The 26108-nt window shown below is 36.9% G+C and overlaps 2 protein-coding genes across 3 annotated transcripts; both read left to right on the top strand.

Moving 5' to 3' along the window:
* The first annotated feature begins 2835 nt into the window (after positions 1-2835).
* LOC108051380 lies at positions 2836-23724 on the top strand. The gene is made up of 3 exons (XM_017133471.1): positions 2836-2978; positions 23231-23568; positions 23633-23724. The coding sequence occupies exons 1-3, from the start codon at positions 2965-2967 to the stop codon at positions 23662-23664; spliced, it is 384 nt and encodes a 127-aa protein (XP_016988960.1). The 5' UTR covers positions 2836-2964; the 3' UTR covers positions 23665-23724.
* Positions 23645-25482, top strand: LOC108051381. 2 transcript variants are annotated; one of them, XR_001769620.1, is made up of 2 exons: positions 23645-24472; positions 25045-25482. XR_001769620.1 is itself a non-coding variant. In XM_017133472.2 (2 exons), the coding sequence occupies exons 1-2, from the start codon at positions 24559-24561 to the stop codon at positions 25122-25124; spliced, it is 171 nt and encodes a 56-aa protein (XP_016988961.1). In that variant the 3' UTR covers positions 25125-25482. The 2 variants fall into 2 exon arrangements, 1 of the variants encoding a protein (XP_016988961.1); XM_017133472.2 differs by lacking the exon at positions 23645-24472 and adding an exon at positions 24559-24649.
* The last annotated feature ends 626 nt before the right edge of the window (positions 25483-26108 follow it).

Here is a 26108-nt window from a genome sequence, read left to right as displayed (position 1 = left end):
ATTTTAGTCTAAGATGGGGGCGAAAAGTGGCGAGGACGAAGATGATGGCGAGGAAGATGCTGCGGCAGTCTGGTGGTGATGCCTTGGCAACTACTTTGCACTTTGCCAGATACTTAACTCGCAGCTATTTACAAGTCATGCTTGCTGCGAATTCGCTTGACTGTGCACCAGGATCCCTCATCTTGCAGCCTCAACCCCCCTCCCCCTCCCCCTTTTTGGGCAGATGAAATCTGTGCATCTTGCACCTATTTATATTCGCATTTATAAATAAAATGCGATGCGAACGAGTTGTTGCCGTTGTAATAAATATTCCTGCACACAGTGCGACAAACGAAACGAGCCAAAAGGGGCGGGGAGGGGAGGGGGTGAATCTGATGGGTACATATATTTATATTTAGCCAATTTTCAACGCTTGTTGACAAAACTGTCAACAAAATGCAATGCAAAGCGTAATAAAATTGTACAAGATGTTTCGATGAGCAGAAAGAAGGAAGAAGGGAAAAGGGTGCACAGAAGTTGGGGGAAGATAGACAGATAAACAAAGTTGCAGTGTGTGACAGAAGCGAAGCGAGCAATTGTCACATTACGTATACGCCGCGGGAGCAGACACTGCGGCACACAGAGCGACAGATACATCTGCACACGCAGATACATTTACATTTACAGATACAGATACAGCGACTCAGACAGCACGAGCCAAGAACATATGTTCGAGGAGATGTTAGCACGGCAAACGAATGAAAATGTCAGCTTAACATGGAGACAGCACCGAGTTGATGAGCAGAAATTCCCATTTCACGATACAGATTCTGGGAAGTCTAAATAATTTATAAAGGATTTTAAATGAAAAGTTTCCATACAAGGAATTCGGTAACTTCTGTTTAACTGAGAAACACAACTTTTGTCGGAAAAGTGTTTTTATCCAAATGTAAAATTCGAATTTGAAATACTCGTACCTAAATTTATGATTTATTAATTATGTTTTTTTGAATAAAGGAACTTCTTAAATAATGCTTCTTTATTTATTACTGTATAATTGCTGAATTGCTAAATAAAAATACCAGGTTTTCCATAAGCCTTATCTCCATGACCTAATTCCACTTCAGTTTTCATCCCTCCCATATATTTTGTTTGGCAACCAATGATCGCTCATCGGCTTATATCACTCAACAAAAATCTGCATATATGCACGGTGAACTCTTATTAGCTCCAATCGATCACCTGATGAGATACTCAGGCAAACATTCCCCATCCCGCACCATTCGATTTTAACCCAATTTTTTTCCGTTTGCCCCAAAACCCCTGAAAGATCGCGCAGCGGATACATTATAAACAATTATTTATTATTCAAAGCTCTGGCAACCACTTGACACATTAGACCAAGATGATCAGTCACCTTGGCAGAAGGCCCCCCTCCCCCCTCCCGATATTCCGATCATCGGCCCCCCCAAAAAGATCAGCACGAGGCGCTGAGAGTTGTGTTCAACCGAAAAAAGTTCAACTTGGCTAATAAATTTTGTGTGTATGTTGCTTTTTGTTGCTGGCCCGCTCTTGGCCATAAATAAAATCTACAAATATTTGACTGAGGCGGCGATGGTCGAGAGCGAGCTCATAAATCTGTAAATAAATTAAATAAATTCTTGAAAAATATCAAAACGTATCAATAAAAATGCTCAACAAGTTTTCGACTGCCGCTGCTGCTGTCGCAAGAGGAAAACTAAAATTTACATTTGAATACACTCAAGAAAAATTCAGAAAATTGTTTCCCATATATATAGTCATTATTATTACCTCTGATTATAAATAAGGATACATTTTTGGAAAAGGTCCATTAAATAAAATGGTACAATAGTACAATCATATCTATTATTTAGAACATTATCATTTAGTAAAAAATAATTAATAATAATTGTATCTACAAATATTTAAAACTAAATAACAGAGTACCATGTCAATTAACCTAGTAATTATGTGATTATTATAAAAAGAAAGTGCTTATAAAATGAGCTTCAACATTTTTAAGTTCCCATTAATTTCTGCTAAGTAAAGAAGAACCTCCAATACATTTATTTTATTATATCCTAGCTATACAAGTAAGTGAGCAAAAAGGGTGATATTTTTTTCTGTGTACGGCAGCGCAGTAGACGTCGGCAGAGGCGGGGGCAGTGGCGTCGGCAGCGGCGTTGCGTCGCTAATTTGGCGTGTTAATTGCGAGCGACGAGCCGAGGCCGCTGTCGAACCGAACCGAACTGAGCCGAAGCGTGGTCATCCGAAGATCGTATCGCCCTCTCTCTCTAGCGGGCTCTACCGGTCTCATTCTCGCGACCCCCACCATAATGTGGGGTCCCATAAATTTGATGTGTTTTGTAGCAGAACGAAACGTTTAAGCCGCAAAATGACAAACAACGAATTAACAAATTAATAAATAATTTTTTTTCCTTAGCTAAATATTTAAAAGGACGGGGCGTTGTCGTTGTTCCGAGATACAGTATCTGAATCTATGGATCTATAACTAATGTGGCGCATAAATTTTCGACACTTGCCACACGACCACGCCCCCTGAACGGCGGCAGCTGCCCACCTTTTTTTGTGGCCGTTGCTGCATATTAATTAAAAACTGAATAAAAGTGTTGGCGGTTAGGTGGCTTTTAATTGCCGAGTAGGGGGCGTGACCAAACAATGATCGCAACAAGTTGTTGACAGGTACCCCTCTTGTATATTTTTTTTGCCTGCCACATCAAATCGATTTGCAGCGCCTGATGGCTTAAATTAGCCAAGGCAAGGCAGCCGCATTTAACCAGAAGAAGCCATCAAAATACTTTGTCGTGGATAACTTCTCAGTGGGGAATACTCGAAAATTCCACAGCGTGAAGGATTGATCGATTTGACGGATTTTGTTGCAGTAAATTTTCGGATTACTGTGCTCGAAGGAGCCGTAGAAAAAGATTATGTTCAAGCAATTTCATGGCCTCCTTATGGTAAGCCCAATAAAAGTCAGGTTTTGATTTATTTACCATTCGAAGCTCTCTTAAATGTGTTATATTGAAATGGGATACCCAAAATGACTGCATCAATTTGGGCATTTAACATTTATAGTTCTATTTATCTTGTTTATCTTTTTTAAATTTGGTTCAGACATTTAGTGTTGCTTTAATTCGAGATATGTGTGTTATTTTGAATATTCCGACCAGGAACCACTTACTTAAACATATTTGATTTCCAATTAATTGATGGTTTTGCTGGTCATTATTGTTGCGAAATTTATTTGCTTTCCATAGTTATCAATAAAATTCATAATTAATCTTATCTAGATTAGAGATTGATACATTTTAATTGGTAAATATTAATTTTAGATAAAATAAAATTAATTCAATCACATCATCAATTATTTGTGTGCTATTTATGGGCATATCTTGCCCTAATTTCTCAGAGATTTAAATGTTTATTTTTATTTTGTAATAGTTAGGTTTTAAGATAGTCTAAAGCACTTTCAGGAATGTGACTTACGGTATTTAGTTAATCGTTTTACTCATCTTTTACTACTCAATTTAAAATTAGCTTTTTGTTTTGGCAATTAAAATAGTTAAAATAGCTGCAAACACCTCCGAGAATTTGTTCAACAAATTTCCCTCTGACTTTACCACTTGACCAATTTATTTTGGAAATTCCCTTATTTGTTTACCCACGTATAAAATGCGTTTCACGTTTGAATTATTTATAATTTCCTCAACAAATTATGAAAGTATCAAGAAAAAAAATAACATTTAAAATCTAATGAAAAAATGCTCTCTTCCACTTGCTATTTGGCAAATAGTTTATGTTTCCATATTTGCATTGTTCTTGTTGATTTTTCGCTCGTCAGCAAAAAGTACACCGTATAGAATTCTATATGTACTTAGCTGTGTATTGAATTTTATGTGGATATGGCATATGTACTATTTATATTTATATGTGCGTTGCATGCAACACTTTAGCACTGGCAGAGGGAAAAAGTAGTTCATTGAATGTTTTCAACTTGATTTTTATTTGGTGGCCGCTTAAATGATTTATACACAAACACAGAACCCGAACCGAAACACCAGCGGAATGGGATATACGAGTTTATATGTATATACAAATATATATGTTATTCGGGGTGTGCATATAGATGGTCGTTCAATTGGCGCAAGATACAGATATAACCGATGTACAATATATTGATTGCACATATATACACAATAGCCCAAACTACACACACTATTTATATATATATATATATATATATATATATGTTTTGGGTGTACAATGAACATCTATATGCTCGTATATCTGGCATATCTGTGCACTCTTGTATCGGGCCACATTTTGCGGCTAATAATAACTTTAAAAACGAACTATTTTGTTGCCTTTAGAGATTGCCCGTGGTTGTTGTTGTTTGCTCTGTGGCTTTTAATATGATTATTGCATTTCGAGTGTATAGTTGTTGCTGCTGTATTGCGCCGTGTGCTTTGATATTTTATTGAAAAGCGGCAGCCAAAAAAAAACACACTGTTTGTATTAAATTTTATGCACAGCTATTTTGCAAACATTACCCAGCCTGTCTATACACACATTTAGATTATATATAGTGTATTCTCGCATATAGATTTGCAATTTTCATATTCATATTTTCGATTTTCCAATGATTGTTTTTGGCAAATATTGAAGGCAATTGAAAATTGACCGAAAGCAGGTACAGCCAGCAAACAATTGAAAAGGGTAGGAGAATACCATACGGTAGACCAAATTGAAAAGGGGAAAGGAGAAAGGCTAGGAAATACGAAATAATGCTTTGTAAGTGGGTTTTTGGCACCCAGGGCGTATGAGCGATATTATGGGAAATTGAATAGAGAATGTTTGATAACATCAAATTATCGAGTCAATCAGGTTTTGTGTTCAGTCATGTTGTATTATTATTTGTTTATTGAATTCACAAATAAATCATTTATGAAAATGCTTTGGAAAGCTTTAAAGAATCAAGGAAAGATTAACCCTTTTCAAATAGTTATTTAATTTAAGTATTTATTGGATTGAATGTGTAACTTAGCAAATATTTGTATTGCAATTACATTTGTATTTATTGGATAACTGTAAATAAATTAGCGACTTAATAAAAAAGGACAATAGAAAATGTAGCTCTGATGGTAGAAATACAATATAAATTAAAAATATAATCTTTTGTTCCGATTATTATAGCTTGTAATTAAAAAGATTTGTTTATTTAATTTACAAATGTTTAAAAGATTGTTTATATTACGAACAAAATTCCAATATTTTTAAAGAAAATCGTTCAAAATTGTTTAAAAAATAAATAAAATACATTTGAAATTATTTGTCTATCAAGTCCACATTTAAATTAAAAATTTGTTTTTATATAATTTAAATATATATTTGGATGTCGCTAGTCTTATGGAAATACATTATTCCATTTACCCCGAAATTCATCTTATTTTTACATTTTTCGCTAATTTTTCATATTTATCTCAATATTAATTTGGCATTTCTAATTTTTATTTCTTGCCCAATTTTCGGTTTTTTTTTCCCCGAATGCAAATTTGAAATATTCCAAGCGTCGACGCACCGTCCACTGCCCCGCCCCCATTCGATCCACCCCTTTCGCCGCCCCTTCGTCACTTTGCGTACCGACCAAATAAATTTGCGACTCAATTGTGTGCGGTGTTTTTGCCGCTGTTGCATGTGCTTGGGCTGTCTGCCCCAACCATCAGCATGTGGGCCGCCTTCGTTTTATGTGCATTTAATTTACAGCCACCCCCTCTCCAACCCGCCCCTTCATTTTCCATCCCCCCAATTGCCAACCCCCCCGGCTTGTGTATATTTTTCTTAAAAATAAGTTTTTAATTGCAATCCGTCGAGCGAAAGCAGCCGCAGATTATTCGCCAAATAATTTGGCTAGCCGAGTGCAACAACACAAGAGGGTGCATTTCCCTACACTGAGAAAAATAATGTAGACCAAAATATTGAGTTTTAGAAGCAGAAAAATTATTAAAAAAATGATGGTAATAAAAAGAAATGAAGAATTGGATATACATTTTATTGGTACGGAAGGTAAATATAAACTAATTTTAAGTTAAAAATTAAAAAAAAGTTAAAAAAAACAAATAAAAACCGTCCGAAAATTTCCTAAGGTTATATAAATATTTGCTATATTATTTATATATAGGTTAAGGGTTATATATATATTAAACATCCAAAACCAATTATAAATCCAACAAAATTTTTCGATAATTGTTAAAAAAGGAACTCTAATATTTTCTTTCTCTGCATTAACCTCTCATTCTCTAATTTTCTATTTCTCTTTCGCTCTGTGGCTGTCGTCTGCTTGTTGGCTAAATAAATTATTGAAATGAGCAAAAGCGATGAAATTGAACAGGTTGGGAATAGAATGCGGAGATTGAACACAAGTTGGGGAGCAGGTTTTCGCCGGGGGGTGGGGATGGGGTTGGGGTGTATATCTCTGTTTATTTGTTCAATTGCCAAATGCAGAAGATGCACCAGGAGATAGCAGGAGAATGCCAACCAGACGGCGAAGGCATGAGATCTCATAATTTGTGCTTTTGCGATTTTCAATTAAGCAGAAGCTGAAGAAAGGGGCATCGGGATCGGGATCGGGATCGGGATATGCCGCGGGGCAAATGGAGGGGTGACATATGCCCCACAAATATGCCACATGCCACATGGCAGCCGCCAATGCACTTTATTGAAATTTATTAATAGCTCGAAACCGCGCACCACCCACACAACTTGAAAAGGCGCGGGGAAGCCCACCAATAACTGGATGAAGATTCCTCAGCTTCTTCCTTTCAAGATTCCAGATCCGAGATCTCTGGCACTGAGGAAGACAGAGAAGTGCAGACATAATTTACAATTATTTCAAGGACACTTTACATAAGAAACAAGTTTTAGTTGGACACTGATTTTCTACTTAGAGATGGGCTATACATATACGATGAAAATCTGGTTCTTACTTTTATGATTTATAAAATACTATTTTTATTTGAATTTTAAATAAATATTTAGCAAATATATTTATGACGTGAGCTTCGCACATTTAATTAATTAATACATGAAACATTTTTTAAATATTTCTATTAATAATCTTCTAGTAATCTTAACATATCAGAACGAATAAATTAGTCTTAAGTGGCTTATTTTTGTATTTCAGATATTGAATCAGATATCAGATTTAATTTATTCTATTTCGATTTCATTACTAATATGTGTCTGTATCTATTAATATATATTTTAAAACAATTTAAATAAAAATGTCCCCAAATTCCTTTAATTAATTTTAAAAATACCCAAACAAAGGGTAAACCAATTAATTGTTCTCTTTGACCTTTTCATATATTTCTCTCGACCTTTTCATATATAAAAATTTTCCTTATCCCATCTCTAGATGGATCTGCTCATCTTATATCTCAGCTTCTGCCTCTTCTGCCATTGACTTTGCTATGCGTAAATGAGTTAAAGGTATGAATGTCAGAGCAATCTCGATCTCAATCCTACTCGAGCGTCGCTTCACTCACATGATTTAGCTGCAGTTGGTGCTGCCGCTTTGGTTGTTGTTGTCTCAGTGTGTGCATTAAGTGAAAAATTGCAATTTTAACGCCCGCGTTAATTTACAGACAGTTGCCTCCCCTTGGCCAACTCCCCTCGCCCCCTCTCCCCCGAGATTCTATCCGCCTCTGTCCTGGATGGATGGCTTTAGCTTTGGCTTTGACTCGGGCTCTTTGGAACACTCGCCATCATACGACTTTGCATCACTTGCATTTTACACAAAAGAAAATATTATTACAAATAAATGTAAAGCCTAATTCCTCTTTATTAAGCCTAAAATGATAAACTGGACTGCTAAACGCTATACTACTATTAATTTAATTTTATTCATGAGCTCTGATAAAAAAGTTAAATTATAAGGTAGTAAACTAGCGGCTTTAACTAATCCCATTAAGAAGAGCTCATTAAAAAACACATTTATCTCAAATTGAGATAAGGAGTATTAAAATATGATTTAATACTAATTTATGATTATAAGAAATGTTTTGATATATGATATATATGTTGGCTTAGCATTTTTTGTCTTTTTTATGATTATCTGTTTATTTTTTTTTTCTTATGTACCGTACAATTTTGAATTCTTTTGACCATCTTTTATATATTTAAATTTCTTAAGTTTTCCAAAATGTTTTTCTTTTATAACACAAGTCTGTAGCTGCAACTATTATTAAAAGTTCTAATATCTTATATATTATTTTTGTTTTATATATTTTATTACCATTCTTATTGTAGAGTTTTATATGATATTTTAATGGAACTTGGTGCTATCTTTTCTGAGTGTACCCGTATAGTGTGGTCCCTGTGCTTGCAACTCCCCAGAAAGGAGGATGAAAGCGGGCGGGATTTCGCAGCTTGGAGTGGGATGCATGGAACGTGTTGTCGGGTGCCCAGACATCGGTGTACTCGGTGTACTGCCTTTGGACTTGGGTCTCCAACTTGCCAACTGACCGTCCTGAAGGTAAACCAGTGCAGTGTCATTGTTGTTGTTTTGTCTGTTGCCGGTTGTTGCTGTTGTTGCTGGTTGTCGGTTGTCGGTTGCCGGTGGTTCGGTTGTTGGGTGCGTTGTCATTGCCAAGGCTCCCCACCTCTGTCTCTCCGTCTCTGTCTCCGCCTCAGTTCCCCGTCTCTTTCTATATAGTAGGATAACCCTGACATTGGCGCTCGGTTCTATCGCACAACATTCCATCGCCAGCACATAATTTGTAAATATTGCCATGCATACACAAAAGCCTTCGTGTTGCGATTTATGACTCGAAATTGATCACGATGATCCTGAGGAGTGGAGGAGCTACACATCTGCAGAGAAGCCTTAAGAGGGGATCGGTGTTGTGCCTCGACCCGTATTGAATTCCAATGTCAAATCCATGTCATCGGCGAGCAGCAACCGAAGACGGTCATAATGATGATCGTGATGATCGTGTGATTTGGTTTATTGACGAAGGGTGTTGTCAATATCTGTTTCGTGTCTTTGGCAGGTGGAAAGGATCGGGAGGGGAATTTCTACTAAATTAGCAAGAATTTTCTGTCCATTTGAGCGGCTTAAGATTGTCGGAAAGATCTTACTTATTTCGCATTTTAAATATGAAAGGGAGAAGAAGGAAGACTGTTCTCAAAAAGGTTTATCCATAATATGCTTACTGAGGAAACAAACTACATAGATTATTTTTACGGTAAAGTCTCTCTTGAAATACAATTTATATCCGAAAAGGATCGTTCAGCTTATTATTTACAAACAGCCCTGCCAACTTAATAAATAACTACAACTAAATTATTATTAAGAAGATTATTTTTTTACATATATAATATATATGTATAACTATAAAAATAGCACATGAGCTGTTTTTAGTTTATTTCACTTATTATATGCTACTGGTGTTTTAGAAAACTTTGTAATTAAGGGCAAAATTTAACTCTAAATTCATTTATTTTAATTTAACACATCCTATAAAAATGATATGATTTCAAGCACTTCGATCAGTTACCGATCTCTACACTACACTTCACCGCTTCATTGGCCAATCTGCTACCGATCTTCATCCCCCATTTAATTTCATATGCTTCCCTAGATTTTGATCGATTATTCTTCATGAGTGATCGTTTAAGGTCGTTTTTGTTTACGTGGGATCTGATGCTTATCTCCTGTTCTATTTTGACTGATCCATAGATCCATGATCAGTGAGTGATCATGATCTTCAGAAGAGCACACTCCTGTCCCCAGCTGTCCACACCTGCAGTTCGTGATCGGGCTCGTCTTGCTCGACGTGATCACTCGTCAGGCGAGAACAGTAAAGCAATTTGCTGGGTTATGGTCAGTTAACAGGCCATAAGAACTCGACACGTTATATACTCGTACTGCCACCCCAAGTTGGCTGGCAGGTCGAGTCTATAAAACTATATGACAAGCAATTCCCTCTCTGTTCCTGACTCGACATCAATCTCCCCTTCGATTTGGGGCCGAGTGCTCGGGTTACCCCTGGTTAAATGACAATTTGTGGTCGCTCGGCAATTAAATGTTTATGTTACTTTTCACACTTTGATTTCGTTATGGTTATTGGCTGTCTTCTCTGGTTCTTTCGATCGCTGATCATGATCGTCGGGTTATAAAAAGATGTGTGTTCCGTTATATGAGCCCGAAATGTTACTGATTTATGGACAGCAATCGGTTTATTGGCCTTTTCCAGTAACAGAAACAGATTTCAAAAGTGTCCAACAAAGAGCCGAAAATAAGGAACGTAAATTAAAAGAAAGAGTAAGAGATTCCAAAGACAAAAGATATATATACACTTAATATATATAATGTCTGCTTGCTGCATCATGTGTTTATATATCCACGATCAGGCAAGCAAATTATTTGATATGTACCCAGGCACATAAGAGAACAGTTGCAGACCCGGCTTCAAGTGGAATATGGAGTCGCCGTCTGCGACTGAGCCTCTGTCTCTGTTTCGGTACGAGTCGCAGGCTAATTTAAGCGAGGACAACACCTCAACTCATATTTAAAGGCAGCTAAATCAGAACGTAAAAGGCGGTGTGTATCTGTGCTTATGTGGAAGCCCAGGCCTTCGGATCCCAAAGACTCCGGCTCCCCAAGTCACCCAATGCGTCGTGGATGACGCCGTCGCTGTCTGCTCGGTTTGTCTTTGTGTCTGGCCCGCAAAAGCGACGAAAAAACCAAATGAGCGGGGTACATTTTCGGGCATCGAATAGGGAATATCCCTTAAAGATTTTGTATTTTATTTTAATTTTATAGATATGTAAAATGCCATCAAATAAATAACTTGTCATTTTTAAAGCTATTAGTTGGTGGAGGTAAATTATTTATTATTTAAAGTAATTATTGTTAAAAGCATAAATTTAGAAATTTAATTTAATATTTTAAGATTATCAAAATGTGTCTATGCTATCAACTCTTTACCAGCTTTAAAATACATAAATACATTACAAAAACGATTTTTAAAAAGGTTAGCAAATAAATTGAAAGTTTACAAATAAGCGATTTCCTTTTGTTCACATTTATAATTCCTTTGATAAATATTCATGTTGTTCTAGGCTCACATATATAATTCGTTTTATAAATGAGTCTTTGAAAAAAGAAAAAATAACATTGAAATTGGGATTAAAGATCTTATAATTGTTCTTAATTTACAAGGACTAGGATTACACTTGACAATAAAATATCTTATTATATTAATAACTATAAAATTTCCCAGAACTCACGACACAACTTAATCACCCAACCAATATACCCCAAAAAAAACCCACCAGCCACTGCAAAAAATTAAACACATAAGTAAACGAAAAAAAAATAACATGAAATACAATAAAATTATAAAAAAGAGGCAGCAACGGCAAAATCGATGCAGCCGGCTAAGTTAAAAACGAAAACAACCGAATAAACAGAAATAAAGCAAGCCTCAAAAAAGGAGGGAAAACGAAACCGAAACGCAGCGAAAGAGCAGCCAGCGAAGTCGATGGATGGGGTGGCCAGCGGGGCGTATGAGTGATATCAGAGAGCGTTGAACAATGAACCGAGTCGACGAGGGCCAAAGGCAGCGAAATTAAGAAACCAACAAATTCATCCAGAAAAGTAGTCAATAAAGTGTCGACAATGCGCCCAACAACGAGTATCAACAAAAACAACAGGCGAAAAAAAAAGAAAAAGAAACCCCGCGAAAGAAAAAAAAAAGGGAAGACAACGAAAACCGTCAAAAAGCAGCGGGCATAAACAGCAGGGGCGTGGCAAGGGGGGGGAGGGGGTTAAAAGGGGATAGCCAACTGGCCACCAAGTCAACACACAGATACAAAACTCCACTGAGGATGATGAAGGCAAGGCAAGAAAATCAATTGAGCGATCAAGTGTCTTGAGGCGAAACAGAAGGTGGAATAAATAAAACAATAACGATGATAATGAAGTTAAAGTGAATTTTTGATGAATACGCCGACGAGGCGTGTCCCCAGTAACAGACGACCAGAATAACTGAAAAAACCCCAGAACAGAAACAGGGTGAACCAAAACCACGCTCAAGTACTCCGGACATCCGGCCGGTGGCAAAAATGAATTTTAATTGAGAACAATTCAGTAGACTCGGTGATAACAAACACCTCTCTACGATTTAGCGTTCAAAAAAGAGTCCGATCTTTAGCATTTGTTAGCATTTCAATTAGCTAAAATACCTAGCAGGTGGGGTCGTAAAAACCCCGAAACCAGATCAACACAAGTCAAAGATGTCGCCGATGTTAATTTCACAAAAAGCTCAAACGGAACACACGAAAATTAGCAAAGTGTCAAAAAGTTTTATTCCCAAGAAATGTGAGCTGTAGAAAAAGTTTTCCCTGATTGTATTTTAGTTGCTAGATGTACGGAAAGAAAAAATCGGAATTTTACTCAGATCTTAAAAATCTGCAAGGATTCTAGAAGGTATTTTGTTAGCTATTAATCATTAATTTATTTCTAATAAATACCTTATATTTACAAATGTTATACTTTTAGTTAGTAAAATCAAAATAAACAGGTGTAAACAGGCATTTAAAATAACAAAAATGTTGTTGGTTCACTTATTTATATGAAAACATAGTTTCTTTTAACAAATTATTTAAATGGTTTTTGAGGATATTAGTTTATTTTTTGTAAGCTAAAAAATTGTTTTAAATCTTCCATTTATTATTTTTAATACACTTATATACAATCAAAAAACCGTTAAAAAATGTGAGTTAATACAGAACCCATTTGGTCTTATTTGAAACATAAACCTACAATGGCTTTTCCACCTTATCAATTCCCAGTGAAATCTTACCTGTCTTGTGGAAAACTTAAAGTTCATTTGGCATGCGCGAAATGCAAGGAAAATGGGAAGGAGAAAAGGATGAAGACGAGTTAAGTTGGCGACAACTTTCATGGCGCGAGGTCACAGAATTTCCACAAGGTTTTCCTTCATCCTGCTTTTCGCTTAGAAGCAGAACAAGTGCAAAAACTAAAGGCACGATAAATATACTATTGACTGAATAGAAAATATATATGCTCACGTCTGTGTGTGTTTGATGTTTGCATTGGTGAGCTTGGGAAGTTTGATATTTCCTTTTATTGAAAATGCACTTTGGTGCCATGTAAACTTTGCAATCAAAGTCAGCGCGATATGGGGAATAGAAGGGGATATAGCTGGGGCTATAATGTGGGGTGACTGCCATGTCTAACGATATAATGGCAACGACGACGGCAACTAGACATTAGAAGAGAGACCCAACTACACTGCAAAAAATTTGATTATTTTTCTGCCCATTAAAAATCAATAAAGGTTCGGTTCCCCACTTTTTATTGTTATATAGTGAAGATTTGTTAAACTAGTGTTGAGTCTTTATTTTTTAACCAAAAATACTTTACAGAATTTTTCTTTAGTAATTCTTTTTCTTCGGAAATTGTTTATTTATTGTTTATTGTTGTTTTAGTTTTGCATTAATAATATATTATTATACAAATACTGCTACTAATTAATTTCCTTCTTCAAAACGATGCAATAGCAGATAGCAAATAGAAGAGGGGAAAATAAAATGTATAGCGTGTTTGTCATAATTATGGTCAGGAAATTTATTCAATTAGAGAAGAATTACCTTTGGTTAAACAAAAAAAAAATGATCTTATACAGCTCTATAATTAGAAGTATAATTTGGATTACAGTTTTACATTTTATTAATTTGTAAAATCCGAACTTGTGCTTAAGTCTATTCGGTTCCATTTGGTAGATAATTTAATGAACTTTTTCCAGTGTATCTCCATCAACCGCCTATCCTTCTTCTGGTGGCTCCTACTGTTCTATTCGGTTTGACTTTCGGATTGCACACATCGCAGGAGGCATAAATAGAGCCCCCCAATAACAGCAACAACACAGGAGCAACATCAACATCGTTGGGGCTTCCTATTTTTAGTTTTGCATTCCGCAAACGTTGCTTCACCCATTCGCTCTACCTGTCTCCTCAGCCAAATCCCCGCCCTTCTCCCTCACCTGCCCCCTCGATTCTCCGATTCTCAGGCCGATTCTCTGGCGGAATTTCCAGCAGTTTTGTAACTCGTTTTCGTTTTATGATTTCTGCCTTTGCTCTGGCCGGTCTGATGTCGAATGCTGATGTAAACTGTACTCCCCACCTGACCATCCCGAAAATGCTTGGGTTCCCTTTTTTCTGGGGCTTTCCGCACTCGGCTTCTGGTCTGCCACATGCAGATTTTTCAGCTTGTGGCAGTCAGTGATGCTGTGACTTTATGGCCGGAAAAACATAGGGTCACTTACGACCAAGGTATCACTCCAACAGTTGAAAGCACTTACATATATTGAGGATGGTGCTATTCATTTTGTTTTTACTAGAATTAGTGTTCAATAATCTTTAAAAAACAGCAATTAAAAAGCTTAGGAAAACAATTAAACAAATTAAGTCTTAAATAAAGTTGTTTGGTTAAAAAACTGATAATTTAACACATTGAATAGAAAACAAATATAATCATGTCGCTTTTAATAAATAAATAGATTTATATTGCCGTTTTAAAAGCACTAACCTCTGCCTATTTGGGTTGGTAGTTTATGTTAATGTTTTATTTGTTGATTTATAAAATTCAATTTTGTAATTCTATTATAAATATGATCACTTTTTTAAATTGCTCTTAACCTTATAAACATTTTTATATTTGCGAACATATAATATGTAAGAGAATATTATTTGGTAGTAAAATTTAAATGAAGACAACTGCACTTTACTTAATTTTATAATTTCATATTGACAATCATGCGTTTTCTTTAATATAAAAAGTTTTCTGTTATTGATCTTCAAGATCGCAATAGCTATGTAGCACCTCAGATCCATTTTCACTTCTAATCCTTCCACTTTTTCTGCTTGCACTTGTCAACATGGCCCCTCGATCAATGATTTGGGGATTTGTATTCTGTGGCCAGCCCTCGATTATGGTCGTTTTTCTGCCCCTTTGGCGGTGGATGACTTTGTGTGGGAGTGGGTTGCTTGTCAGTTCCTGCAGTATTCCGCCCACTTTCCTTCCACAACCTGCAATATTTCGCCCCCGAAAGTCAAACTCAATGAGCTGCCATTTTCCTTTTGTTTAGCGGGTGTTAGTCCCCATTGGACCCTCGTCCTTCCTCGGATTTTCTGGCCTGGTGAGAAGATTGTGTTGTGGCCTTTTTGGTTGCGAAGGGTTTGGTAACGTAACCCCCCTCTCCCCATCCTCGCTGAATATAACTTCGGGCTGGGGTTCGCACATGCAATGATTGCAAACAAAGGAGGCAGCAGAAATGCACACAACACACGGAACCAGACAGGACCCTCGTCCCCTCCCCCCCAAAAAATACTGCACCCACAAGCCAGCATATCCTGGCATATTGTTATTGCTGTTGCTGTTTGCATTTCCACCTGCAACGTCGCGTCGCATAAAATGCAATGAACCCTCTCAATCCACCAACATTCGAGACTGGCTGGGATAGAAAAGTTCATATGTACCCTCCATATGCCACATATATTTTATCCCCGAGTGTGTGTGTAATAGAGTCCTTGTTCGGCAGCGGGAAGGTCCTGATTGAAGTTGTGCATTTTTCCCCTCCATTTACAGTCTATTTGCTTTTACTTTTTGCCATCGCCACATCCTTCGCCTGCAATTCTATTAAACAAAAGAGTCGGAAAAACGAGCTTTTAAAGGGAGAACAATAATGCTGAAAATTAAATGGTTATGATTTAATAAAGTCATTGTACGGAACATGTAATTATTTTGAAAGTGGAATTTACTTTTCTGCCAACAAAGTTTAATTAGAAGTCAAGTTTTTTTTGAATTGAACTTATAATCACATTGCAATCAAAATAATATTAATGGTAAACTTAACAGACATGCAAAATAACGTAAAATTTTACAAGATGTAAGGTGATTAAATATTATTTATATATTTTTAAAATATATGTTTTAAAGGCACATTATTGAATTAAATAAAATATTTAAGCTAATGTGATCAATAACTTATGATACTTAAAGGTAAATTTGATTTCAGTTTTTTATAATACTATTTTGTCGACATATATTTGTATTAAAGGTGAACTTTTTTCACAAAACACAAAATCTAAAGAAATTTCTTTATATTTGGTAATCTTTAAACTTGTGATAATAAAGTGTGATTTATGATTTACTTAACAGATTGATCCAGCACCTAACCAAACTCTCACTTTGCTGGATAACAACCCCCAACCATAATCTGTTTTTCTTTTTTTTTGTTGTGTTGTGAAAATAGTTAAAAGCTTTGAAAGGTTTTATGGCTCAGCTGCGTTTGTCGGTGGTTTTGGTGGTCAACGCAGGCGCACCTCCACATAAACATCATGCAACTCTTTTTATTTGTTTTTTTGTTTTAGTTTTTTTTGTGTTGGCTCATAACTACAAAAAAAAAAGCGAAACAATAATAATAATGAAATAATATGAAAATGTCTGTGTTTGCTGCCGCACTGTTTGTGAGCATTGGAAAGTTGCTTCCCCGGCTGCTGTCACTTGGTTGTGCCTCAAATATTTTTCCCTGCCCCTTAACCCCTTTCTCCTGCCCACCTTTCAGCCCCTTTTCCCCCTTTCTCCCTCTATTTTTCTCACTTTTTTTTTTTTTTTTATACTGCGGCTGCGCGGGCGGCTTTTGGCGGTTTGGTCTTTGAGTGATGCTTCGGTTTCATAACTAACCGTTTTTGTTGTCTTTTTCTCTGTTTTCTGTTACTCATTTCCCATTCCGCGTACCCCTTTTAACCCCCCCGCAGCCCCCGTCCATGGACTTCTTCTTATACAGTAAGTGTAGGTAATGTTTACCATTTCCGCTTGTCGCTTCGCCAACGGCGTGGGTACAATGAAATTTTCGTTTCGTGAACCAAAAAAATAACTAAAAAAAAAATCTTTATACCTTGGGAAAAGGGGGTGCGGAAAGGGTATGCGTTATATGAGATGCATGTCAACAGTTTGTATTTTTTTGGTAGCACTGCTGCTGCCACCGAAATCCAATTTACCTAACGGTGAAGTTAAACCAAAACCAAACCGAAAATGCGTGCCAAGGTAATAGAAAGTAACAGAAAAGTCTCGAAGTCAGGAGAAAGGTTGGGGGAATCACAATAATATTGCCTTGGTTTCCCATTGGAAACTATCCTTGATGTTGCAATATCTCCATTTAGATTTATCGATTCGGATTATTGCCCGTCAATCGCCTGGGGATTTGGCATCGTCGCTATAAATGCTTTAGTCTCAGTTGAACGATTTTCTAGCAGCCTTAGGCCCCAGAACAACAACAACAACAAGTTGTAAATGTTTTGCTAATTATTTCAAATTTTCATTTTGATTCAGATACGGGCCTCAAAAAAGGCTGTTGCTGCTGTGTCGATGTGTTGCTGCTGTAATGCTCAGACAATGCCAGCAGCAACCTGCTTACATTGCAGGCAGTTCGTCAGCAGCAACATCAATAAATGGAGCAGAATGGGAGTGGATGAATCGAGCTGTTAAATACCCTGGAAATCCAGTTAATTTTCCTTATTAATCGATTTTTTATTTACTATTTTTAAAGTGTATATCCCAGAACAATTTGAATTATGGTAACTTTTTTATTGGATATTTTATTATATGAAACTGTTATTTTTAAAAAAATAAGATTTTTTATTTCAAACATTTTAGCGTTTAAATGAATCATTTAATTCAATAACAATTGCTAAATATTTAAGATTCGATACTTATTTATGCAAAACATTTAAATGATTATACTTGAATTCAAATGCTAGTAAAATTTGCGCTTAAAAATACCTGAAACAAATAGATAATATCCACTAAAAGAGTATCAGAGTCACATCAGTTCAGTTGGCCTCATTATGTTCAAACATATTATTTTTCATATGCCCGCGGCTCAAAACAATAATAAAAGTTTGCTACGTTTTTATTTGGTGGTCTTTTTGCCATTGTTGCTGTTGTTGTTGTTGCAGCTACAGTAGTTGCTATTGTTGTAGTTGTTGTTGTCATAACTGTGTTTTTTTATTGTTGCTGTCCGGTGAAAGTAATCAACAGCAGCAACATACACATCAACGACAGCAGCAGCAGCAGCAGCAGCACGGCAGCAACATAAAGGCGAGGTAAACAAACTAAGAAGCAGAATGAGCTACACTCGCCAAAAAGTCTGAGACGATTATTTGACCAAAATGAAAATACACAGACAACAAGATGCGATTATGAAGATTTCTAATTGAAATCCGAGAGAAAATGAAGACAATTGGGGACGCCGGGGGGAGGGCGAAATGAAATTTCATTAAAAACGTTTGCACAAATAAAATAAATGCTACAACGGGCAAAAAAAAACGAGTAAGGGGCAAAAAAAGAAGAGTAGAGAGGGAAACAAAAAGCAAAGGCACGGGCAAAAAGAAACTGAAACGAGGTCAAGCGAGGTCAACTCATTTCATGTACCCAACCCGAACTACTTCATACTCTACTAAATATTTGTATGACGACGACGAGGCGGAGATTCATTTGTGTGAGAGTGTGTGTGTGCGTATCTGTGTTAGGGCCTGGCTGTGTTGGTGAATGGGCATTGGAAGTGCAGTTCAGCTTTGGAACGCCAAGTTTGCCATGCATACTTTGGGTTAAGAGGGGGCTGCAAGGGGTCAAAGGGGCGTGGGGCGTGGAGCATGGGGCGGCGGGCAGGGGGTGTGGCCCGGGCATAAACTAAATCAAACAAAAGGCAAAAGCTGAGTAAAAATGTGGAGCGACGATGGGAGCACTTCAATTGAGTTTTACATAGATTTGTCGCTGTTGTGTGGCTTTTGGAGCACTGATACTCTTCAACAAAGTTTCAAAAATATTCATTAGAAATACAAACTACTTGTCGCGAATTTAAGCAAACTATTTTGAAATTGGAATATTTAAATGTATTATTATAAAATAATATATAAAATACTTTCAATTAACAGATTGCTTTGCATTTTATATCATGGATAAAAAAGTCATATTTTCATTTGTACTACTCTAAAAATAAACTCCAAGGAGTTTTCCGATTTATGACTTCTAATTTAAAGTGTGGACTTCTCTTCGCCTTAAAAATACTTTTTTATATATTTACAAATATTTTAGTAATTAATTTTACTACATTTTTTTATGCCTCCATATTGTTATTATTGCTAGAATGACCAGTAAATTATTATTTAAAATAAGACAATTTTAACTTGTTTTAATATGTCTAATTTTATAGATTTTTTCTTGACTTCTTTACTGATTTCAATAAATGAATACTTAAGTGTATTAGCAGTATCGGTTTTCCCCCAATTTTCCGCTGGACTGTTGCTGCTTGGTGTTGCTTTACTTTTGTTGTTGATTTGATTTCCAACTATTTCTTTTTTTGAGGGCACAGCGATGGCGACAAAATGGACAACAACAAGAGCAACAGCAACAGCAACAGCAAACAGCAAAAGCAACAGAAACTCGTTCGCTTGTGTTGCTGATGTTGATGTTGCTGCGGTGTCAGGGCAGCAGCAACATCGGAGGCAGCAGCAACATCAGAGGCCGCAGCAGCAGCAATCGCAGCAGTCATGACTTGGCAAATGCGCTCGCCAACATTATCGTCTTGACCATCTCGTGAACTTCATTTGCAAGCGTTGAACGAGGGGGGAGGGGGGCTAAGATGGGAAAGGTGGGCGGCACAAAGAGGGGGGGTCTAAGGTGGGCAAACATATTCACAGCACAGCACAGCAAGTGTTGCCAACTTTATGGCATTTACAAACACAATTACATTAGCTTCTTTGCGGACTTCTCTTTACTTCTTCTTCTTCTTCGCCGCTCGGCTTTAGCTTTGCCGTTAGCTTTTCAGCAAAGAAGCAGCTGGAAGTTGTTTGGCGATGATGAGTTAACTGTTGACCAAGTGCGCAACTAATTTGCATTCGTTGCCTGGCAGATCTTGGCAAACGCAAATCCGCGATCTGTGTGCAGATTTAAGCTGTGTAAATATATCAATCGAATGGCTGTTAACGTTGGAGGTATGTGAGTAATTAAGAGCTGCAATTGATTTACAGGTAAATAAATCGAAGGAATGTCAATAAAAAGCAGGAAATCTATTACTAAAACTCCCAAATAAAAAGTTATTTATTACATTACTCCATTTCAATTCTTTTATTGGTTAAAATAACGCTTTTATTAACAACATTTAAAAGCCATTTTCGTTAACTGCATTTAAAGTGTAGTTAAGGCAACGTTAATGGTAGTTTAAGCCAACCTAAATGGATTAGCGACAATGTTTATTTTAAATCCTTTATGCGTTTATTTTTATCTCCTATATGGGCTAGAGTTTTATTGACTTAATAAATACAAAATGTTCGGAAATTCAGTCATTAAAATTAATTAATACGTACTTTGTGAATAATCATTCCATGGGAACAAATGTGATTTAAACTACAGTTAATGAGTAACAGGAACTTATTTCTAATTCTTAAAACTATTACTTTATTTTTTACTGGAGTTGCTTAGAAACAAATGGTTAACAGTTTATTGTGTTTATGAAGCATTCCTTTTAATAATTAATTGTTAAAATGTTTTTTATTTCTGTGTTTATTTTCTAACTATTTACAAGTTCTTATATATTTGTTGTCAAAATATGTATTTATTGGTATATTTCAGATATGGTCGAGATAAATTCCTAGACATGCTTAACCTATTACAGAACAATGGTTTCTTTGTCTAGCTTATAACTTCCCTTAAATAAAATTGTGTAAGTTGTATGGTCTCAACTGGCTTAACTCTCCCCAACGACAGCTGATTTTTCGAGGACCTGCGAGCTCCATTCGGCATCTGAACAATTATTGACACGTGCTCGAGCCTCCACGGCGAACAAAACGAATGTCAAGAAGGGAGACAGGCTGGTAGGGGAATCCTGGAGATCAGACTGAAGAAAGGAGACCGAGGGGGAATCCCCTTTCTGCCCAGATGCATTTCCGGGCACTTCAGCTGTTGATTCTGGCCTCCGTCGTACGCCTGCTGTTTTGTTTTGTCGATATTATCTGCAATTAAATACTCAATGCACAATGCATAGAGCCATTGGGACAGGACAAAACAAGTAAAAATTTCAATAACTAAAAACGCACATGTCCTCGACAGGACGAAAAAAAAAAAAGAAGAAGGTAAGAAGGATGATGATGAGCCAGGCAGATGTTTAATGAAATTTTGTGGAGCGCTGCTGCTGTCCTGCTGCGTCTCCTGCCTACACACACTCCACACTCTACACTCCACACTCGATTCCCGATCCTCGATCCTCCAGGGGTTGGGATCCTGCATATGCCCCGACATTATCCCCTAAATGCGGCCTGTCAATCGCGAGGGGAAAAGGAGATCGGAGAGCGGGAAGAGAGAGTGAAGCTTCCTGCGCAGTTTGCGGCTCATCAGCGTCACCAGTTTAAGGAGATCTCGTTGTCCTGTTATCATACAACCCCTGAAACAGGACACAAAAGGTCGCGCATGCGCACCATCTCTCTCTCTCTCTATCTCCTTCTCTGCTTATCTCTCTCCCACTCGCGGCACTAATTGGTTGCTCAGACACGCGTTATAGGTTTTTGAGTAGGCAACTAAAACATGAAAGGTGAATATCAAAATACTACACTGGAAAAGTCTAGCTGAAGACAAAAATAGTTCGCAGTTAAAAATAATTTTATTTATTTTAAATATATTATTTTAAATATATTAAAAACTCAACCAAATCTACACTTTATTCTCATATCAGAAACAAAGGATCATACCATAAGACTGCACTTTTTAATTACAAAAATTGTAATAAATATTTGATCAATTTTAAACTTTCATTTGCAATCTTACGAATATTGCACTATTGTATTTTTGTATAAAAATATTTTAAGCTAAAATTAATAAGATCATTTTAAGATTCCACGCAAGACATTCTCGGTCAATTTGTTCTCCGTGTAATCATCGATCTCCCAACTAGTTTTCATTCCTTCGGCCGACCTACGCAACAAAGAAACCTTCTCAGTCCCATTTTCTGCCCCTTAACACATTTTCCCATTCTTCGTTTGTTGATTTTCCCCGGTGATCCCAATGAAAAGGTGCCACAATAGAGGCACAGCGCGAAGAAAGCAATAGAATGGCATTTCTTTCATGAATGGATCGCATTTTCTTTTCTTTCCTTTCCTTCCTCTGTTCTGTTCTTCTTTTCCGAGAATGTTGGAAAACTTTGGTCGATCGTCGATTGTCGTGTGTAAACAGCGTGCAAAGCGGTCATAAAAATGTGGCCAGCGGCACTCGAGGTCACATGATTAGTGTCACATTAGTTGAACGACTCGTGAGAGGGGGGTAAAGGTAATGGTCAGCGGGAGGGGTGATTTAAGCAGTCGGCTTTATATCAAAAGCGAGAAGAGGGAGATCCCATTGAGAGGTTTTTACATACTTCAGTTTTGAAATATATTCCACCTCTTATTGCATAAAAATGTAAGCAGTAATGTATGAATGCAATAAGGCGAAACGGAATTACCCTAATTTATGTAATGTGATGGAAAGCATTATTATTATTATTTTGAAATGTTTTTTATGTGCCCTGCCACTATTTTTATTTAAATATTGATAAATATTATTTTAAATACATTAATAAGTCCACTTACCATTTAATTTAAATTTGTTTGTATTGGCTTATTAATAATAATTGTAATGGTTAATTTAATATTAATCTTTGTGACATAATATTATATAATATGTTCCGTACATTAACATATTTAAATATAATTTGTCACCTAATTTATTTACTAGCTTATTATTTATTTCTTATTTACATTATTCGTATAAATTAACAAATGGCTAAATGTCTTGATAACTTCACACTCTCAAGTTAGATTAACACGCAAGATTATTTATGTTTTGTTTAGTCATTCCAATTGGCTTTTAGAAGTTGCTTATCGTTTTCTTTTTGTAATTGGCCAACTTGATCACTGAATCAATAAGCCCGCCTCTCCTTTCCCTTATCGTCATAAATGTATGTCAATTATTGTTAAAATACCTCATAAAAGCTGCTGAATATTTTGCCTGGTTAAGTCCAAAGCCCTTAATGCGGTTTCAGTTGTTATTGTCGTTGTTTTCTTTTTTGTTTTCTTTTTTGCCTGATCCCAGGAAGGAAGCAGCCATGACAGATGTTAAACCGCATCGGACAGGAACCAGGATCCTGGGCAGTAGTAGGACCTCATTGGCAGCTTGTCGAGTGCGGTACTCCGCATTTGAGTTTAACCCTTCCGGAGCGGAAACATGGGCACAGAACTCAAACCCCCCGAAAACAAATAAAAACAAAAGGGGTGACAAAACCCATATAATACGACCTCGATTCGAAAGTGATCGCCAGCTTTCCCAGCGAGCTAATCAATCGAACGAATGTCTTCCGAATCAAACCACAAATAAATTGAGAACAACGGCGCTGAAGAAGCGGAAAAAAGAAAGGCCACCGAAAAAAACAAGTTAGAAATTTTTTTTGTTTTCCATTTATTTCTCCTCTTTTTTTTTTTGTTTTTTGCTTTTCAGTTGCAACGACGAAGACGACGACGCATCATTAAAATATTTTCCACTCTTCGGTTTGTTGTTTGGTGTTAAATCAAAAACCACTTGAACGAAATAAAATCTTTCTCACAGTCCGCGGTCGCACAATGGCCAAATGGTATGGGTATTTGTATTCCAGGGAGTGGGGAGGGGGGAGGGGGGACTACAAACAAATTATGAGAACGTTCGGGATCAAGACGAAGAATGTTTTCTTTTTCTCGTTTCTTCGGTGGGTTCAGTTCAGTTCTCTGGGCTCTTTTGTTGTCCGACGATGTCGTTGTTGGTAAATTGATGACAACAACATCAGAAATGCTGAAGCGTGCGCTTCAAAAATGTATCTGCATAGTCGCCCGGAGATACAAAAGCAAGCCCCGAGATACATTTCGGTGAGCTGACCATTTTGCGTATCCGTGACGATTTCTCGTTTACCTGTGCGACACAGACCCAAAAAGCAGACAATAAATCAATAATCAAGCCGCCGAGAGAGAGCAGTCGAATGGGTAGATGGGTAGATGTTCAGATGGATGGATGGATGGGTGGACGGATTGGTTGGAATCATTTCGGATAGAGAGGCGAGTCTGGGGCCTTATCATCATTATTCAAAGCGAGCCACCAACGCCGCCGACACCGCCACCGCCGACACATGGAAATGGGAATAGAAAAATAATAATAATAACGAGAACAACAAACAGAGACCGAGGGAAAACAAAACACAGAACCAAACCGAACAAAACGAGTTCCTAGAGTTTCTAAAACCCATAAAACGACGACGAGTTTTGATTTGATTTTCGAGATCCAATCGACTGGCATAGAACACATGTACGGGTATGTAAAAAATACATTTCAATTCACACTCGTCCAACGGACGACCGGGTTCCATTAAAAAAACCCCCCAGACGAATCATCCAAAAATGCGTGGATGCTGTGGGAGAGAGTCGGAAAGAACATATATTCTGGACAGAGACCTCGACGGAGGCAACAACTCGTCATCGGTTATATCAGGTTCGGGGTTTCGGGTTCCACAGGGAGAGAAAATTTCGGATCCATTTTTGAGATCATTTTGTATTTTTAAAATAAGATTCCATGATATGGAACCTTCTAAACTTAAATAAGTTTAACTTGGCCTTCAGCTAAATTTATATATGTCATAATTTTCCAACAAAAAGGTTTTTATTGACAACTTTAAAAATATTTATAATTTTTAAGTTACAAAACTTTTTCTGTAATTAGCTAAATAAAATATTGAAAATGAAATTAAATTCTTTAATTAGTCTCATTTGTATTTCCTAATTATTAACATTAAGATTTTCTTGGTTATAGATCAAAAGATAGAAATTTGGTCAAAATAAATTATATTATTACAATTCAAATCTTTTTTCATTACACTTTTCTCGCAGTGCAGGAAGAAAGAGGAGTGAGACAGCGGTCAGTGGCAGCCCACGCCCGCGTTATGATTTTGTGGCCATTTTATAACTAACAACATTCCAGCGGCGCCGACAACTGAGCCAGCGTCCCCAGTTGAAGTCCCCATCCGAAAATCCCATCCCAGTTTTCAGACCCTGTCCACGGGACCACACACATCGATATCGATGGTGATGGTGATGGTTTAGCCGATGATGATGACCGCTCTTTGCCGCAGGGAGGAGTTGGGGCGAAGTGCACCGGGAACGATGTCTGGTGACAGAAGCGGCAACGGGAGCAGAATCGAAAGTTCGAGGAGGAGGATGTCCAGGACCAGAGGACCGATCGAAACCTGTTGGGGTGATACCAAAGGACGGAAGCCCATTCCCTTTCCCCCTAACTCATAATTTTTTATACCCCTGCAGAAGGTTTTACATTTTTTATTAATCAGAAAAGGAATCCTCTGTAGTTTTTCATTTTTAGACATATGTGAAGGTATTGTACATTCAAACACTAATTAAAAAGATTGATATATGATAAGAAAAAATTAGAATTTGCTTTTAAAATATAGAAGGAAAATATCAGTTAATTACTAAGTTTAAATTATTAATAATTATATTTAAAAAAAAAATATCCATTTTTGGAAAGGGTATCTAAAGCTTTGTCGTCCCAAGACAACCCTGTTTTTAATACACAAACCATAAAACGAAAATGAATATTTCGAAGAGTCATAAAACGTCTTATAATTAGGCGAATTATTGCGAAAAATGTATTTATATTACGTTGTGAAATGACTGAGATAAAGATGGCCTGATAAGCCGTGGCGGGTAAGACCGAAAGATAAACCTAAGGGATTGGATCGTTCGTTTTATACATAATTTAGGAGCTTATCAAAATTGGATTTTTATCGCCGGTGCGAGATAAAGTTTCATGTTAGCGCGAGGAGTATTTGCAAATTGGTCTTTGCTTCGATGGGTGGGGCGTAGTATCTACGTATCTGAGCAGAACATTTCCTCGAACCGCTAGAAGATACATATCTGTCTACAGATAGTCAGCGCCC

This window comes from Drosophila rhopaloa, unplaced genomic scaffold (assembly GCF_018152115.1).
Source record: "Drosophila rhopaloa isolate 14029-0021.01 unplaced genomic scaffold, ASM1815211v1 contig_163, whole genome shotgun sequence".
NCBI lineage: Eukaryota > Metazoa > Arthropoda > Insecta > Diptera > Drosophilidae > Drosophila > Drosophila rhopaloa.
Note: the sequence above shows the minus strand (reverse complement) of the source record. Positions and strands in the feature narration are given on the sequence as shown.